The sequence below is a fragment of the Dama dama genome, chromosome 13 (genome assembly GCF_033118175.1).
Source record: "Dama dama isolate Ldn47 chromosome 13, ASM3311817v1, whole genome shotgun sequence".
Lineage (NCBI taxonomy): Eukaryota > Metazoa > Chordata > Mammalia > Artiodactyla > Cervidae > Dama > Dama dama.
This window is the reverse complement of record NC_083693.1, coordinates 38,677,072-38,697,598: the sequence shown is the minus strand read 5'-3', so window position 1 is coordinate 38,697,598 and position 20,527 is coordinate 38,677,072. Positions and strand designations below refer to the sequence as shown.

The 20,527-nt window shown below is 43.2% G+C and overlaps 1 protein-coding gene across 1 annotated transcript in view; it reads right to left on the bottom strand.

The window, feature by feature from the left end:
• ADAMTS7 (ADAM metallopeptidase with thrombospondin type 1 motif 7) overlaps positions 1–20,527 on the bottom strand; it is a 56,196-nt gene that overhangs the window by 20,936 nt on the left and 14,733 nt on the right. Inside the window, exons 5-8 of the mRNA XM_061158891.1 lie at positions 17,116–17,199; positions 16,656–16,780; positions 15,185–15,334; positions 13,919–14,062 (exon numbers count right to left, since the gene is read on the bottom strand). Of these exons, the coding sequence (XP_061014874.1) occupies positions 13,919–14,062; positions 15,185–15,334; positions 16,656–16,780; positions 17,116–17,199 (503 nt within the window). The remainder of the gene's footprint in view (positions 1–13,918; positions 14,063–15,184; positions 15,335–16,655; positions 16,781–17,115; positions 17,200–20,527) is intronic.

Below are 20,527 nucleotides of genomic sequence, written 5' to 3'. Positions count from 1 at the left end.
GGGTCCTCGCTCTCACGTCCACAATGAACCTGGTCATGTCCCTGCTTAAACCCTTGTGAATGGACTTCTAGAAAAACATGGCCCATTGAGCAGATACAGAGTTATTTCCACTCCCTTCCAGAACCCCACTAAGATGACAGGAAAGACATAAACAAGGCATAAATCCACAAGGGCAAGGGGCAAGGAAGAGGTGATGATGGCAGATGAAAAATGTCAGCAAAATTCTAGAAGCTGGAAAGCAGATGATCGAGTAGCAGCTGACTTACTACAGCACTGAATGCTGAGAGCCAGTCATGCGGAAAGAAACCACCCAGAAGAGGGAAACTGGAAATGCTCAGGAAACCCGAGGGACCCCTGGAGGCCTGGGTGCCAGGAAGACCGAGGACAAGAGCCTGGCTCAAAGTCTGTAAGATGTCATCAGACCCCAGATCCCCTTCCCAACCCTCTAGAGCAGGGCCATGGCCACCTCCCTGTCTGGCAGAGGACTGGGGTCACTCTCTGGAGAGGGTGATCCAGGAGACCTGGCCCAGGAACAGCAGGCACGGTGGGAGACCCAAGGCAGAGGGGCCCACAGAGAAAAGAACGAACAAAAGTCTGCACAAGGAAAGCTGAGATAACCACCAAGCTCCTTCCCCATCTGGCTGCCAGAATGCTGTAGTCAGACTTACACCTTCCAGGAGGAGACTGGAGAATGCCTTGCTGGAGCAAAATCACTCAGAAAAAATGACCCTAGATACTGACATTTGAAGATACCCTGAAGAAACAGCTCCATCCCAACCAGTCCCTCGGTGGTGGCTTGAAACAGTGCTGCCAAGTCCACAGACCTCCCGACTGGCAGCCCAGTGCCTCCTTCCATGGAGGGAATACAGCCATGCCATCTCAGGAAAATCCTTCACATGAAAGATAGGTTCTCAAAAATAACTCAAAGAAAAGAGAGATATTTCAGGGAGTAAAAGAAAAAACAAAATAAATAATAACTTCAACAAGGTAAGATACTATACCCATGAAACTAGAATAGGATAATAAAAAGGAATATTTAGCAAATAAGAAATTTCAGGAGGTTAAAAGTACAATAGGTACTTTGTAAAATTTTACAAAGTAAAATTTTTTACAAAGTAAAAAAAAAAAAAAAATTTTAATGTGACAGAAAGCTTGTAAGGCAAAGATAAGGATGTCTTTCAGAAAATAGAATGAGTCAGAATAAAGTTTAAAAGTATAAAAAAAAGAAAGGGAGAGAAGAGCTGAATATTAAGGGTTCCAGAAGGAGAAAATGAGAGATGATTATCAAATAAATAAGAATATTTCAAAGAACTGAAGGACTTGAGTTTTTAGATTAAAAGAGCCTAGCAAGTGCCCCCCACCACCACCCCAAGGTAGATCAAGGCACATAATTGCAAAAGTTCAGATCACCAACAGAAAAACAGAGAGACACACACCAAGAGAAAAAAAGAGAGTATTCTCTATATTAAGAGAGAGATAAAGAAAATCCTAAAAGCTTCCAGAGTTTTTTTTAAAAGGTCACATACAAAGGTTTGGGAATCAGACTGGCATGAGACTTGTCAACAGCAGTGTTGGAAGCTAGAAAACAAAGGAAAAACACCTTTGAAATTCTGAGGGAGAAAGACTTTTAACTTGGAAGCTGCTATCAAAAGATCAATCAGGTATGAGGGAAGAATAAAGAAAAGCAAACATTTTAAGACAGGCAAATCCATACATCTCTTCTCAGAAGGCTACTTGAGGATATGCTCCACCAAAACAAAGAAGTAAACCCCTCTAAAAAAGGTAGCATGAGACCCAGGAAACAGGAAGATCTTGCATGACAATTTTAAGAGAGAAGTAGAAATCATCCAGGTTAGACAAGAGCAGGAAGACAGAGGGATGTCACGGGGTATGTCCAGGAAATAAGGAAACTGTGACAGGACACGGGAGGGACTGCCTTCAGCAAAACTGGATTAAGAGACATTTTGCAGAATTGTCGCAGGATATGGACGACTTAGAGAAGCAAAGAAAACTAGGCAAATAAAGTGGTTCTTAAAAAGAAAATCATTTTGTTACAACGCTTGGTTTGGCATTATCTATACAACAACAATAAAGAAAACAGTAAACATGGATTTAATCAAGATATGCTAACATGATATTGGGATGTGGTAGCAGGGGTGGGCTGCAAATGTGGGCAGGAAGTGACACAAAGGGGCTAAATTCCAACCTTCCATTGTACAAGTCATCAGATGATTATCTAAATTGAAAAATCAAGAAACAGCACTCGAGGAAGACTTTTTGGAAATATGAAAGTAAATAAGGTAAGAAAAGCTAAAAAGAATGAAAAGTTGAAAGTCGCTGCCCAAAGAACACAGGATGGGGAAGTGTGCAGCAGGTGATTTAAAGCTCTCCTATTGCCATCTTGAACTCAGTATTTTTGAACTTGTGTTTTGTTAAGGAGGTTCTAATGGGACAAGAGGCATTTGCATGAGGAGATACAAAATATCTGTGTCCACTGTTCCTTGCCACCTCATGAGCAGAGTCCCAGTGGATCCACAATGCAGAGAATTCATTGAGACTCTAAGAAAATGCAAGATAAATGTTATTATGTCTAAGACAGCCCTAGAGGCCACACTTGGCACTTGAACCAGAACTTGCTTCAGATGTAGCAAGAAGGTATGATGTCTTAGGAAACACAAATGACCAAGGAACTCCATCATCTTTGCTATTTGTGTTGCTTCCTTATATCATCCAGTTATTGCATTGAAAATGATGGGCTAGAAGGAAATGTAAAGATGGATCCATTTCCTCTCAGTTCTTCCTCAAACATCAGTAAGCCAAGGCAGAGAGTGCTGGGAAAATATGCACATATTACAAAGTGAAATAAAACCAGTCAAATTAGTCTTGTGCACTATGTCAAGAGTTCTGATAAATATGAGGTATGAAATATGAATTGTGTCATTTTGGTGACTCCACATATTAGTTTGATGTGCCTATATCTGCATTTAAAAATTGGCATTGCATAAAGCAAAGATGAGTGGTAAAACTTAGGCTAATCACTTAGAAACAGAGACTAAAAAAAAAAATAGAAAATAAAAACAATAGAAAAGATCAACAAAACAAAGAGCTGGTTCTTTGAAAAGACAAACAAAATTGATAAGCCTTTAGCCAGACTCATTAAGAAAAAAAAGAGAGAGGGCCAAAATCAGAAATGAAAAAGAAGTTACAAGTGATACCAGAAAAATACAAAGGATCATAAGAAACTACTACAAACAACTAGATGCCAATAAAATGAACAATCTAATTGAAGAAACAGACAAATTCCTATATAGAAATATATAATCTCCTAGGACTGAACCAGGAAGAAACAGAAAACATGAACAAATTATCAGTAATGAAATTGAATAAGTAATTAAAAACAAAAAACTCCCAACAAACAAAAGTCCAGGACCAGATGGCTTCACAGAATTCCACAAATATTTAGAGAAGAGTTAACACCTTTTCTTCTCAAACTACTCCAAAAAATTTCAGAGGAAAGAACACTTCTGAACTCATTCCACAAGGCATCACCCTAACATCAAAACCAGACAAAGATATCAAAAAGAAAAGAAAATTACAAACCAATACCACTGATGAACATAGATGCAAAAATTCTCAACAAAATACTATCAATCAGAACCTAACAATACATTAAAAGGATCATACACTGTGATCAAGTGAGACTTACCTCAGAAATGAAAGGATGATTCAATGTCTGCAAATCAGTCAAGGTGATACACCATATTAACAAACTGAAGAATAAAAGCCATATGATCACCTCTATAGATGCAGAAAAACCTTTTGACAAAATTCAAACATTTATGATTAAAAAAACCCTCCAAAAAGTGGGAATAGAGGGAGTATCAATTCAGCTGCTCAGTCGTGTCCAACTCTTTGTGACCCCATAGGCTGCAGCATGCCAGACTTCTCTATCACCAACATCCGGAACTTGCTGTAACTCATGTCCATTGAGTTGGCGATATAACTCAACATAATGAAGACCATAAACAACAAACCCATTGCTAACATCATACTCAATGGTGAAAAGCTGAATGTATTCCCTCTAAGATCAGGAACAAGACAAGGATGCCCACCCTCTCCACATTTATTCAACATAGTACTGGAAATCCCAGCCACAGCAATCAGATAAGAAAAAGGAATAAAAGGAATAAAAGGAATTCAAGTTGAAAAAAAGAAAACAGGCACTGTTTGCAGATGACAAGACACTATACACAGAAAAATCCTTAAGATGCCACCAAAAAAAAACTACTAGAGCTCATCAATGAATTTGGTAAAGCTGCAAGATACAAAATTAACATAAAGAAATCTGTTGCATTTCTATACAGTAACAAATTATCACCAAAAAATTAAGGAAAGCAATTTACCATCACATCAAAAAGGATAAAGTATCTAGGAATAAACCTGCTTAAGGAGGTAAAAAACTTGTACCCAGAAAATAAGACACTGATGAAGGAAATTGAAGATGACACAAACAGATGGAGAGATACATCATGTTCATAGGTTAGAATCAGTATTGTTAAAATGATACTACTATCCAAGGCAATCTACAGATTCAATGCACTCTCTGTCAAAATACCAATGGTATTTATCACAGAACTAGAATAATTTTAGAATTTGTATGGAAACACAAAAGACCTCAAATAGCTCAAACAATCTTAAGAAAGAACAGAGCTGGAGATACCACACTCATTGACTGCAGCCTATACTACAAAACTATAGTAATCAAAACAGTATGGTATTGGGATAGGAATTAAGATGGTAGAGTAGAAGGACATGGAACTCAGCTCCTGCCCAAATACATAAAAAATATATCTACATATGAAGTAATTCTCACAGAATACCTACTGAACACTAGCTGTGCTGTGGTAAGTTGCTTCAGTCACGTCTGACTCTTTGCAACCCTATGGACCATAGCCCTCCAGGCTTGTCTGTCCTTGGGATTCTCCAGGCAAGAATACTGGAGTGGATTGCCATGCCCTTCTCCAGGGTATCTTCCTGACCCAGTGATTGAACCCAGCTCTCTTATGTCTCCTGCACTGGCAGGCAGGATCTATACCACTAGTGACACCTGGGAAGCCCCACCAAACACTAGCAGAAGATCTCAAACACCTGAAGGGACAGGGAAGCTCTCCACATAACTGGGCAAGATGATGGGGGGAGGAGGAGAAAAGGAAGCAGGATGCAACCTGCACTCCTGGGAGGGAACAGTAAAAGAGGACAGAGTCCCACACCCTGGGAAGCCCCCTCACCTTCAGGGAGATCAACAGGGAGAGAAAGGGAGCTACACAGGCTCAGAGGAGAGTATAACAAATGATTTGTGGCAGGCAGAACAGAGAGACCTACATAAGACAATGCCACCAGCCTGCATGCTCCAGCCTGAGACAAGCATCCTATGGTATGGCCAGGGGCTGGTGCTGAAACTTGGGGTTTAGAGGACAGATCTGGAAAAAGGACTGGTGTTGGCTGTGTGGAAATAGCCTGAAGTGGCTGGAACATGGTACAGATACAACCAGGTTGTCTGCAGAAAAAGCTTGGGCCCACCATAGAAGCAATGTGCCACAGTTAAATGGCATGTGAAGGGAGGGGCAGGGCTGCCCTTGCAGCTTCTTTCTCCATGCCCCAGCTGCCACCTGGGTGGGCTCCAGCCTGGGTGAGTCCACATAACCCAAACACTACCTTGGCGGGCTCCCATGCTCCAGCCACCACCTGGGCAGGTTATCACACCCTAGCCACCACCTCTGTGGGCTCCCATGCACCCACCACCAGGTGCCAGTGGGTTGCCCATGTACAGAGGTAATGCTGAAATCATAGGTAAGCCCTAGGGACCACACAACTTATAAAGCAGGGCTGAAATCTCTCCCTGGCTGTATGAGCTGCAGATTTACACCTCTGCTGCCAGCTTGGTAAATTCAGCACCTGCAGGACATTCAAGCAGACCGTGGGTGCTCCTGCGGCTGGGATGGTCTGGCCTTAGGAGTTGTGGGTTTTGTGGGCACATGCTGTGGGGCTGGGCTGGGCCGGGATCTGAGCTGCCTCCATGGCTCCCTCAGCGAGTCCATGTACATGATTACTGCAGTCCTGGGACCTGACTTCTTGGATCTGTGTTGAAGACCTTGTGAAAACAATATCTGAGAAACACCAGGATTGACTGTTGGCATTCCCATGGTTGAGGCTGGGCCAAGGGCAGGGCCAACAGTGGACGTTTGATCCCCCACAATGGGTGACATAATAGAGCATGCTCACCAGTGGGCAGTTCTGGCAGAGCAAAACTCAGCGGCTCTTCTGCCAGTGGGAGTGCTACAAACTCACCTACCTTGCACTGCAGCTCAGAAACACAACTCAGAAATGGATATGGGGGCTTCTACTCCAATAATTAGGGAGCAGCTGAACAGGGCAGTGACAAACAGAGCAAAGAGAAGGCTCTGCTCAACATCCAACACAGGCTCTGAAGACAACACCAGTCACACCTCCTACCAAGGCGATAATGGCCAGCATGCACTAAGGAAAGAGGTGGTAGGCATCCATACTAAAAACAGTCATTGCACCAAAAATATTAAACCCACCCAGGCTACGCAGCCTCCCACACAAAAACAGCCCTCTAAGACTACAACAGATAACGGTTTCTCCTAAACTCAAAGAGCAAGAGAAATATAGGTAAACGAAGAAGCAGAGGGACCATTTCAAATTAAATGATTAAGAGAATTCTCCTGAAAAAACAATGAAACAGATTTCTACAATCTAATAGACACTGAGTTTAAAAAGAAGATAATGATAATATTGAAGGAATTAAGAAGGATTATTAATAGAAATGCAAGTTACAGTAAAAAACAAATTAGAAATTATAAAAAGGAATCAAGAAAACAGAGAAAACTCATTTGCCAAGATGAAAGCTGAGCTAAAGGCAATGAGTAGCAGAATGAACAATGCAGAAGAACAAATATGTGATCTGGAAGATAAAATAATGTAAATCACCCCATCAGAACAGCAGATAGAAAGCCAAACGAAAAAAATGAAAGCAATATAATAAGAGTCTATGGGATAACACAGAGTTTGCCAATCTACACATAACAGGGCTCCCAGAAGGAGAAGAAAGAGCAAAGAGGACTGAAAATGTATTTCAAGAAATTATGGTTGAAAACTTTCCAAACCTGAAGGAGACAGATATCCTGGTTCAGGAATCACAGAGGGTTCCAAACAAAATGAATCCAAACAGACCTATACCAAGACATATTTCAAATAAAACAGTAAAAGTTCAAGAGAGAATTCTAAAGCCATCAAGAGAAAAAGAGTTAAATTACAAAAGAACCCCCACAAGGATGTGAACTGATTTCTCTACAGAAATGTTGCAGGCCAGATGAGAATGGTAAGATATATTCAAAGTCCTGAAAGAGAAAAATCTGCAACCTAGGATACCCTACTCAGCAAAATGATCATTTAGAATAGAAGGAAAGATAAAGAATTTCCCAACAAAAACTAAAAGAATATAGCAATACCAAATCTATAATAAAGGAAATATTGAAAGGTCTTTTCTAAATGGAAGACTCTGTAAGGAAAATCACAATTAGAAAGTATATCACTTAAATAAGCCAGTACATAGATCTAAAAAAAAAAAAATCAAAAAATTTCTGTGAAAGAGATGATAACCACAATTAACAATAAGAGGATGAACATGAAGATGTAAAAGAGGACATCAAAATCCTAAAACGTTGGGGACGAGAGTAAGAAAATGTAGATTTTTTTTTTTCCTAGAATCTGTTTGATATTATATGATTACCAGACTAAAGCAAGTAGATATGGGAAGTGTTTAACACGCTTGAAAAACAGGGTGACCACAAATCAAAAACATAGAGTCACAAAAAGCAAAAACCAAAAAGAAGCACAATACTAAAGAAAATTATCAAACTACAAAAGGAAAAACAAAACAGAAGAAAGGGTCAAAGAAAAAATATAAAATCAATGGGGAAATAAGGTTTAAAATGGCAATAAATACATATCTGTAAATAATTACCACAAATGTCAATAGTCTAAATGCTCCAATCAAAATACATAGAGTAGGAGACTGATTTAAAAGTAAAAAACAAAAAAACAAGGGACTACAATATGCTGCCTAGCAGAGACTTACATTAGGGCAAAGGAAACACAGATTCAAAGTGAGGGAATGGACAAAGATATTTCATGTAAAAAGAAATGACAAGAAACACAGGTCACAACACTCATATCAGACAAAATAGACTTTAAAACAGAGGTTATAAACAAGACATAGAAGCAATCTAAATGAACACTGACAGATGAATGGACTAAGATCAGATGTGTGTGTATATATATGTGTGTGTTGTATACACAAACAAAATGAAATATTATTCCTCCAGAAAAAAGAGTGCAAGAATGCCATTTGCAGCAACATGAATGAGCTAGAGATTATCATAATAAGTGAAGTAAGTCAGAGAAAGACAAATATCATACAATATTATATGTGGAATAAAAAAAAAAGTGATACAAATGAATTTATTTATAAAACAGAAACAGACTCACAGACATAGAAAACAAATGTATAGTTACCTAAAGAAAAGGTTTGGCAGGGAAGAATAAATCAGGAATTTGGGAGTAATATACACACACTATTATATACAAAATAGATAAACAACAAGGACCTACTGTATAGCACAAGAACCTATATTCAATATTTGATAATAACATATAGGAAAAAAAATCTGAAAAAGAACATAAATATTCATGTATATATATGTGTGTGTGTGTGTGTATATAAAACTGAATCACTTTGCTGTACACTTGCAGCTAACACATTGTAAATCAACTATATATCAATTAAAAATAAATATAAACAAAAACAAAGGTTATAAAGAAAGATACTACATAATGATAAAAGGATCAATACAAGGAGATGATATTACACTTTTCAACATACACGTGCTCAATATAGGAGCACCCAAATACATGAAACAAACACTAACAGACATAGAAGGAAAAACTGATGGGAATGAGAGAATAGTAAAAGACTTTAACAATGGTCACATCAATGGACAGATCTTTGAGACAGAAATATCAATAAGGCAAAAGATACTAAATGATAAAACATAACAGTTAGACTTGATATTTTCAAGACATTACATCCAAAACAGGGAAAATATACATTCTTTTCAAGTGCATATGGAACATTCGCTAGGACTGACTACATGTTAGGGCACAAAATAAACCTCAACTAATTTAAAAGCATAGGAATCATTTCAAGCATCTTTTCTGCCCACAGTAACACAGAAATCAACCACAGAAAAAGAAATAAGAAAAAACCAATTACATGGAGAATAAACAACATGTTACTAAAAACCAGTAAGTCAACAAATGAAGTCAAAAGGAAATTTAAAACCTTGAGACAAATGACAATGAAAACACAACCATAATAAATCTATGAGGTGCAGCAAAAAACAATTCTTAGAGGGAAGTGCATAGTGATAAAGGCCTTTTTAAAGAAACAAGACAAATCTCAAATAAACAACCTAACTCACCATCTAAAAGAATTAGAAAAAGAACAAACAAAACCTAAAGCCAGCAGAAGGAAGGACCTAATGAAGGTCGGAGAGAAAATAAAAAAAAATTTTTAAAGAGCAGGGGAAAAAAAATCAATGAAACCAAGATCTGGTTCTTTGAAAGGGTAAACAAAACTAGCAAACCTCTGGCCATGCTCACCAAGAAGACAGAAAACATAAGCAAAATAAGAAATGAAAGAGGAGAAATCACAATCAATATTGTAGAAGTATGAGCAATTATATGCCAACAAAGTCTACAACCTAGAAGAAACGGACAACTTTCTAGAAGAATACAAGCCACCAAAGATGAATCAAAAAGAAACAGAATGGACTGATCACTAGAAGTGAAATAGCACTTGTAATCTATAAAAACAACAACAACAACTCCCTAAAACAAAAGCCCAGGACCAGATGGCTTCACAGGTGAATTCTACCAAACGTACAAAGAAAAATGTACACCAATCCTTCTCAAACTCTTCCAAAAGACTGAAGAGGAAGGAAAACTCCCAAAGACATTCTGTGAAGCCACCATCAACCCAATACCAAAACCAAAGACAATACCAAAAAGAAAATTACAGGTCAATATTTTTCATGAATATTAGATGCAAAAATTCTCAAGAAAATATTAGCAAACCAAAATCAACAACACATAAAAAACAGCATGCACCATGGTCAAGTTGGATTCATCCCAGGGTCACAAGGATAGTTCAGCACATGCAAATCAATCAGTGTGACACATACATCAACAGAGGGCAAAAACCACACGATCACCATAATAGACACAAAAAAAGCACTTTATAAAATTCAACATCCACTCATGATACAAGTCCTTACAAAAGTGGATATAGAGGGAACATACCTCAACATAATGAAAGCTATTAATATTTATGACAAACCCACAGCCAATATAATACTCAATAGTGAAAAGCTGAAAGTCTTCCCATGAAAATCTGAAACAAGACAAGTATACCCACTCTTATCACTTCTATTCAATATAGTATTGGAAATCCAGCTGCAGAAATCAGATAAGAAAAAGAAATAAAAGGTATTCAAATTCAGAAGGAAGAGGTAAAATTGTTATCATCTGCAGATGACATGATAGTATATACAGAAAATCCACACAAAAACTATGAGAACTGATAAACAAATTTGGCAAGGTAGCAGGATACAAAAGAAACATATGGAAATTGTTTGCACTTCTTTACACCAACAATGAAATATCAGAAAAAGAATGTAAACAAAAATTTCTTTTAAAATCGTATTTAAAAAAATCAATACTTAGGAATAAACCTCACCAAGAATGTGGAAGACTTAAATGGTGAAAACTAACAAACATTAGTAAAGGAAATTGAAGATGATTCAAAGAAATGGAAAGACAGCCCAAGCTCTTGGATTGGAAGAATACCATTAAAATGGCCACTCTACTACCCAAAGCAAACTATAGATGTAACGGGATACTTATCAAATTACTCATGACATTCCTCACAGAACTAGAACAAAAAATCCTAAAATTTATATGAAACCATGAAAGACTCAATTACCAAAGCAATTCTGAGTAAAAAGAACAAAGCTGGAGGTATAACCTTCCCAGGCTTTAAATAATACTACAAAGCTACAGTAATCAAAACAGCATGGTATTGGCACAATAGCATATGGATCAACAGAACAGAATAGAGAGCCCAGAAATAAAGCCACACACCCATGGCCAATTAATCTTTGACAAAGGAGGCAAGAATACACAGTGGAGGAAAGACAGTCTCTTCAGCAAGTGCTGATGGAAAAGTTGGACAGCCACACACAAATCAATGAGGTTAGAACACACCCTCTCACCACACACAAATAAACTCAATATAGCTTACAGGCTGAAATATAAGAGATGACACCATTAAACTCCTAGAAGAGAACACAGGCAAAACCATACCAGTGTCTTCTTAGGTCAGTCTCCAAAGCAACAGAAACGAAAGCAAAATTAAACAAATGAATGAAATAATGCCATTTGCAGCAACATAGATATACCTACAGATTATTACACTAAGCAAAGTAATTCAGAAAGAGAAAGATAAATACCATATGATATCACTTGTATGTGGAATCTAAAATACAACACAAATGAACATATCTACAGAAACAGACTCACAGACATAGATAAACAGACATTGGGGAGGAAAGACTGGGAGTTTGAGATAGGCAGATACAAACTACCATATATATGGGATAGATAAACAACAAGGTCCCACTGCACAGGCCAAGGAACTATATTCAATACCCTATGATAAACCATAATGGAAGAGAATATGAAAAAGTATATATATGTATAACTAAATCACTGTGCTATACATCAGAAATTAAACATGTAAATCAATTATACTTTAATAAAATTTAAAAAAAAACAGTATGATACTGGCACAAAAACAGCCATACAGATCAACAGAACAGAGGGCCCAGAAATAAACCCACACACTTATGGTCAATCAATCTTCAATAAAGGAATCAAGAATATACAATGGAAAAGACAGTCACTTCATTAAATGGTACTGGGAAAACTGGACAGCTACATGTAAGAGAATGAAATCAGAACATCTGTCTCAAACCATGTACAAAAAATAAACTCAAAATGGATTAAGGACCTAAATGTAGTACCGGAAACCATAAAACTCCCAGAAGAAAACATAAGCAGAACACCCTTTGACATAAATTGTAGCAATATTTTTTTTGGATCTGTCTCCTAAAGCAAAGTAAATAAAAATAAAAAACAAACGAGACCTAATTAAACTTAAAAGCTTTCACATAGTGAAAGAAACTATCAACAAAATGAAAAGACAAACTTTGGATGGAAGAAAATATTTGTAAGACATGACTGACAAGGAGTTAATATCGAAAATATATTAACAGCTTATACAACTCAATATCAAAAAAACAACCAGATTAAAAATATGTGCAGAAGACCTGAATATTTTTCCAAAGAAGACACATGAAAAGATGTTTAACAACATTAATCATCAGAGAAATTAAAATCAAAACAAGACATCACCTCACACCTCAGAAGGTCTATCATCAGAGAGAACACAAATAACAAATGTTGGCAAAGATGTGGAGAAAAGAGAACCCTTGTACACTGTTGGCAGGACTGTAAATTGGTGCAGCCACTGTGGAAAACAGTATGGCTCAAAAAGCGAAAAACAGAACAACCATGTGACCCAGCAATTCTACGCTGGGTATATACGGGGGAAAAAACGAAAACACTAATTTGAAAAGATACGTGCACATCAGTGTTCATAGCAGCCCTGTTTGTAACAGCCAAGATATGGAAACAAACTAAGTGTCCACGAACAGATGAATGGATAAAGAATATGTAGTAGATAACAGAATACTACTCAGCCACAAAAGGTATGAAATTTTGCCATTTGCAACAACATGGATGGACTTATGCTTAGAGAAATGTCAGACTGAAAAAGACAAATACTGTATGATATCACTCACATATGGAATCTAAAAAATAAAACAAATAATGATTACAACAAAAAAGAATCAGATGAGAGAGCAAACTAGTGGTTACCAGTGAGAAGAGGGAAGGGAGGGGGGGCATGTTAGGGACAGGGGATTAAGAAGTACAAGCTACTATGCATAAAATTACAAGGATATATTGTGCATGTGCATGCATGCTTAGGTGCTTTCCAACTCTTTGTGACCCTGTGGACTGTAGCCCATCAGGCTCCTCAGTCTATGGGATTCTCCAGGCAAGAATACTGGAGTAGGCTGCCATGCCCTCCAGGATATATTGTACAGCATAGGAAATATAGCCAATGTTTTATCATTATAAATGGAATATAACCTTTAAAAATTGTGAATCACTGTTGTACATCTGAAACTTATATAATATGGCACATCAACTATATCTCAATAAAAAAAACTTGCACTAATCATTTAAATGTTTTGTCTTTACTTAAAACATTAAATAGTAAAATTTAAAATACCATAGCAAATTAAGAGAACACAATAGAAGGGTAAAGCCATGTATTTCAGCGCCTTCAAGGGCACGTTCTTTCCCGCTTTTCACTGGCCCCTGCCGGCCAGATGGCCAGCTCTGCACCTCCTCCACCTTCCTTTACTGTCCTGCTTTGGCTCCTGTAGCCTCACTTAATATCTTGCAATGCTCTGAAAACTAACCTGCACTCCCCACGTCCTCATGCCTTTATCAATGCCTCCTCTACCAGGAACACCCCACTCTTCTCCTCGCTATACTTCTGTGAACTCCCGCGCATCCTCCAAGGTGCTGCCCTGGCAGACCTCGGCCTGAGGGGCTCGGACGAGGCCTGGGGCTGGGAGGGACTTACTCGAGGAACCTGGTGATGTACTCGCGGCTGCAGCGGGACCAGGTGAGCGGCGCGGCGTCGTACAGGAGCTGTGGAGACATGATGAAAGGCCGTTTCCCAACGGGCTCACAGTCATTGCCGCTTCCGTCATGCTGAATGCCAAAACTGTGTAAGAGCACAGGCCCCACGGGCGGGTGAGCCGGCGGGAAGCCCGCCAGCCCACTCCCTCCCTCAGGGGTCAGCGAGGTGCTGGGTCCTGGCTCTGCCACCAAACCACCGTGTGGCCGGGGAGGGAAAGTCACCCCCACCTCTGAGCCTCCGTTTCCTTAAGGTAAAGTGTGGGTGTGACAGCCGGTATCCCCCGGGGCCCGCCAGCAGCTGATCCTGAACTGAATACCAGGGACCACAGAGCAGCCCAGCGCCTGCGCTGAGCTGGCCAACAACGGCCGGCCAGGGGGCACCCAGGGGGCCCACGGTGGCCCCCTCGGCCTCACTGGCCTCACTGGTCTGACGGAGCTCCTCCCCACCCCAGGTCCTATCTCAGGCTGTGCAGTGGAGTCAGGGAGTCTAAGCTGCCACGCCACAGGAAAGGTCTCCGGAGACCATCCTTGGAAAGACACGAAAACAATTATGTTTGCTGAGCACTTACTATGTGCCAGGCAGCATACTAAGCTCTTTTCAGAAACACTATCTCACTCAGTCCTCAGTGATGAGCCAACCCCTCTGACCAACAGTGCTCTCTCCGTGAGCCTGCCCTCGCGGGCTCCCAGACCATCTAAGATGCTGCCATACTCACAGCTAAACAGTCCAGGCATAGGTGGCTGAGGGCAGGGGCCATGGTTAGGCGGGACAGCCTTACAGGGAGGTGTCCAATAGAGGGAGCCTTTCACATCCCTGAATCCAGCCCCCTCAGCCAACGGGGAGCACACGGAGGCCCAGAGAGGGCAGGGAACTTGCCTAGGGTCACAGAGTAATTAGGAATGGGGTGCGTGGCAGGGACCAAGAGTCAAAAATGCAGGCACTGAGGGCAACAGAGAGGGACAAAGACCTGTGGTGACTCATCTCAACCCCACGTCAGTTAAGACTTAGTCCTCTCCTGTCTAACAGGAAAGCAGCCTAGTTGCGGGGTAGTATCAGGGCAGGACAGAATATGGCTATGCTGGGCTCATTCTTCAAGACAGGGCTCCCTTCCCTGGGATTGCACGGGCCATCAGCCTGGCTGGCTGGTGCCTCCAGGTTGGGAGGTGAATCCAGATTCTTAGTGTGGCCGTGGGGGTGGCAGGGTACCTGTGCCCGAGCTCGTGGGCCACGGTGAAGGCCAAGGGCAGGCCCGTGTCCTCGTTGATGCTGCAGCTGCGGTGTGGCTGGCACATGCCCGCCACGTGGGACAGGCCCAGGGTCTCGCAGGGCTGGTTCATGGCCGCACACAGGTCCTTCCTGCACATGCAGAGAGAAGGGGGCCCTCAGACTGACCTGGCCTGGAGCCAGGCCCTCCCAAGGTGAGGGGGCCAGAGAAGGACCCCTGCTGACTCTGAGGGAGGGTGGGCGCAAGAAGGATGCTTCTCCCATTGCTCTCAGACCAGCCTAGGAGCCTTCAGGAAGCAGCAACCCTTATTCACACAAGACACCTCTCTGGGCCTAGGGAGCAGACCCATGCACAGACAATTTGGGTTACTACCCCAGTGAGAGGCTGCTGGAGCTCAGCAAAGGGAAATCCACCTCAAGTTAAAAAATACTGCCTCTGAACTGATTAGTTGTTGTCAGAAGTTGGGGTCATGTTGGAGTGGGGAAGTATGGGAGTAAGATTTTCTGGTTATAAATGAACAGCACAAGAGACCCTTCTAATGGAACCATTCTATATCTAGACTGGGCAATAGATACAGAACTTACACGTGTGAAAAAATTGTAGAGGACTAAATACACACACAAATAAGTGTATGTAAAACTAGTGAAACCTGAGTATGGTCTGTGGATCATATCAGTGTCAATTTTCTGGTTGGGATTTAACTACAGTTGTGCCAGATGTTGGGGGCTTTCTTGGTGGCTCAGATGGTAAAGAATCTGCCTGTGATGCAGGAGTGAAAGTGTTAGTCACTCAGTTGTGTCCAACTCTTTGCGACCCCATGGACCATAGCCCGCCAGGCTCCTCTGTCCGTGGAACTCTCCAGGCAAGAATACTGGAGTGAGTTGCCATTTCCTTCTCCAGGGGATCGTCCCAACCTAGGGATCGAACCTGGGTCTCCCATACTGCAGGCAGATTCCTTACCACCTAAGCCACCAGGGAAGAGCCAGGTTCAACCTCTGAGTCAGGAAGGTCCCCTGGAGAAGAGAATGGCTATCCATTCCAGTATTCTTGCCTGGAGAATTCCACGGACAGAGGAGCCTGGCAGGCTACAGTCCATGGAGTTGCAAAAGAGTCAGACACAACTGAGCGACTAACACTTTCACACCAGATGTTACCACTGTGGGAAAGTGGATGAAGTGTAAACGGTACCTCCCTGTATTATTTCTGACAACTACACAAGAATTCACAACGAATAGCTCACAATGAACATTCACAATAAAAAGCTCTCCCCAAGTGCTGTTGAAACCCCGTTTTGGATCAAAGGTGTGGAAACCCTCCTCCAGATGAGGCTCCTGAGAGGAGGGCCATGTCTGCCCCCTTCCTGGGGCTTCTCCTCGAGGCTCAGGTGGCACCTCCCTCCCACGCAGGCTCTCCCAGCTGTACCCCAGGCCCCCTCCCCACAGCTGCCAGGACCTGGTGAGCAGAATGGCCGTGTCGTGGTGCAGCGGGTGGGCATCCCCCTTCATGTTGATGCTTTTCTGCCACTTGCAGAAGCTCCTCAGGGTGTTGTCTGCGTGATGAGTGATCTTCAGGTCCTCCTGCGGGCAGAGAGGACAGCCACTGAAGCCCTCCGCCAGAGCTCTGAAGGGTCAGGCCAAATTCTCCTCCACAGGAAGGCGGGAGACAGAGGCCCAGAGGTGGCAGCGGGCAGACCTGTGAGCCCCAGGCCAGTCTCTAGTCTGACCACCCCTCCCACAGGCACCTGCCAGAGGGGGCCTAAGAGAGGGTCAGCCAGGGGTGACAGATGACACTGCGTGGGCCAAGGAGGCCCTGGCTGTGCCGCTCCACACAAGGCAGCTCCGGTGAGTGACAGGAGGGCTCTGGTAGGTGATGCCCATTCCAGGGGGCAGTGTGAGGTCACATGACTTCTCACCTCCTCATCTTCCAGCAGGATCAGGCGCACGATGGTGATGTGGATGGGGTTCCCGATGCTGGGGTCATGAAACAGACCGGCCACCTACCCAAGAAATAAGGGTCAGGTTGTCACCTCGGATATATGACACAGGCAGCCTCTGCTCACCTCCAACCCACCTGCAGGGATGCACACCCACGTTCACACACAGGGGAGCTCACACAGTACACGCATCCCATACATGAAAGTACTCACACCTGAACACACACTTCCCCAGCCCAGCATCAGCAGAACCTGGAGGGGACGAGAGGGCCTCCCAGGCTCTGGGGTCCTGAGCATCTATCTGGGATCCCATTCTCCAGCTTGTACCTCCAAATGCTGGCTTGCTGGCCCATCTCAGGGCCCTCCTCTGTCCTGGGCTGGGATGGCCCTGCCACCCACTCTTGCCCTGGGGAGGCTGGGACCAGCATCCCAGGGGTGAGCCCTCTCATGAGGCAGGAACTGGGCACAGCCTGGGGGAGGGATGGAGGCAGGCAAGGCCCATCTTCCCTGGAGCTGACAGCCATAGGGCCAAGAGGGCAGGCATGCACGCCTCTCAGAGGCCCCCAGAGCTAACCCCACTCAGCCCCAAGACAGAGGCCATCCCCAAAGATGGACAGTGTGCCCAGATGCAGGGAAATGGCAGGTAAAGCTGTCTTCTTTTAAAGCTCCCTCAGGACAAGGAAGAAGCCAGCCCATGATTGGAGACAGGGGTCAAGTTCCCAGCAGGCAGAGATGTCAGGACACATCCGTTTTGAGTTGGCTTCTAGCAATTCCATCAAGAGAAATATATTCAGATAGGAATGGAGAAAAAATGTACCGTTAAGAGGGCACAAAAGTCCCTAATAAGGGGATGAATCATACTTTCAGAGCTCAAGGTCAGGAATGGTGAAGTCAGTGAGGTAATAACGTGCCTCCCTCATCTCCAGGCACATGCTGGGACCTGGGGGCCCCTCTGCACTGCCTTCCTCCCCCACATCAACCAATTCTGCCTCTGAAATTTTGCCCTCTAGCCCACCTGCAGCCCTGCAGCCCAGCCATTTGTCTCTGAATGCAAACCCAATCACATCATGCCTTTGCTTAAAACCAGTGGGTCTTCACTGTCCACAGGTAAAGACAAATGTCCTAAGCCTGGTACACAGGCCTGTGTGGTCTGGTCCCTGTCCACCTCTATGGCCTCACTCTTCTCCTCAAACCTCCTCATTCCCTGACTCTAACTACTCTGGATTTCTCTCAGAATCCCACGATCCTTCCTACACAGGGCCTTTGCAGATGCTGTGCCCTCAGCCTAGAACACCTTCTCAAGTTATCTCTTACCCCTTCTCCAGCTCTCGCCCCTCCATCACGTCTTCTGAGAGCTTTTATTCTACCCAACACTCCCAAACCGCCATGAACTTGTCTTCTCTAGGACCCCCTCCATCACACTTTCACATTTATCAGTTTCATTAATATCTCTCTCCCCTTCCAGACCATAAGCTCCATGGGCTCCCTCTGATCTGTCCAGGTTCCTAGCACATTATGGACTCAAGAAACAGTTGCTGAATGAATGAATGAAGCTCAAGAGCTTGTTAAGTTTTTCTAATGCATTATCTCATTCAAAAAAAAAAAAAAGTAAAAATGGAAAGAGTCCCCTGGAGAAAATCAAATTAAAAGAAAAAAGTTTTCTTAGACAACATGCAAGTGAGCTTGGCAGCTTGGCAGCAGCCCCCAACAGAGGCTCTAAAGGGTGAGAAGCCCCGAGGGTCTGCTAAGACCTGTCCCAGCGACTAGCCCACCTTATGTCCTGAGTTAGGGCTGGGACAGCTTCCTGCCACCACAAAGTCCCCCCACTCAGTGTCAATAACACTTTTCACTGTCCCCCAAGAAGTACGGAGGCGAAACATGCTGGGAGGTACTGGAGGAAGGTGGAATCATTTATTGTTGACTAAATCAAACAGTGAGTCTGTTTACGGCCTGAGGTCAGGGTGGTTATCTCAACTAGATAAACGATACCCAGGGAAGACAAGCCCTATTCTGCTGCAGGCCTAGAGAGCAAGCTGGGGTAGGCAGTGTTCATGGGGCTTACCAGTGACTACAAGCTCCCAACGAGCTAACAGTATGACAAAAGCCACTCAAAAAGGGCCCTTGACCTCAGAGGACATGAACAGAATAGGGGGTGCAAAAATGGGGGGACCTCTCTTGTTACGCTCGGAATAGACCTACCTCCTGGACTCAGACCTGGGTCTGGCACAGTGACAAGCTGATAACCTGTAGGAGGCCCTGGTAAAGAGGGTGAGGCTGTCCTGAAGGCGGCTGTGGGGCTGAAGAGCAGATCTTCAGTAGCCACAACAGCAGCAGCTAACACTGACGGAGCCTAATACACATGGTCCTCATGCCGGGAGCTTCATGTGCCTTAGCTCGCTTAATCTTCGCACCTCTCAGGCAGGCATAAGTATCGCCATCTTACAGATGGAGCAACTGAGGCTCCAAAAGAGGCTGAATACGGGATCAGAAACCCAGGTCTGACAGCATCAGAGTTTCTGCTCTTACTTCTTAAGTTTGGGAAGTGCTGCCTGCCTCCTCTCTGACGGATGGATTCTAAATGTGTACAGCTCTGGAGGCTCTGAGGAGTACTGCAGTAAAGTCTGTTACTTTTTTTTTTTAACCCTGTGTTGCCAAACTTTCAAAAGCGCCATCTTTCTTCACAGAACATTTATTAGCATCTCTTGGAACAAGTACTCCCCAAGAATATTCTTTGAGAAATGCTACAAGGCAAAGCTTCCCAAGCCTGGGATCTTATTCTTATGCATCCATCACCATGTCCTTGGTACAGAGCTGACACTCAGCACTCATGTCAGCCTTACATGAACAAACATCTGCTCTAGAGGAAAAGGGGGGTAAGTTCTCCTCACTCCCACCACCCTGTTCCCTCATCCTTCTAGCACACTCTGGCCACCACAGCTACCCAGCTGTTCCTCTCTGGGGCAGGCTAAGAGGCAGAGAGGACTGATTGGGGCTTTGGAAGCAGATAAATCTGAGCTCCGGTCTCAGCTCTGCCACTCACTAGCTCCGTGACCTTGAGAAGTTCCTTGGACTCCCTGATCCTTTGTTCCTCCAACTACAAAATGGGGCTGAGGCTGAGATGAGGCAGTGGGTGTGGAACACCGGCCAAGTAGCAGGTGTTCAGAAGGCTCAGCCCTAAGACCCAGTCCAGCCCTCCTCGGAGGCTGGCTGCCTGCCGCCCATGCCCCTATCATTTCCTGGAGTCTCCCTGTTGGGTATCTAGCACTGTTAGCTTCACAGGTGCCTCTGCTCTGTCCAGACCAATGCTGGACTTGCCAGCTCATGAAAATTATGACACTGTCCAGAGCACATGACTCTGAGAGCCAGACCCTCCCTCCTCCAGGGTGGTGCT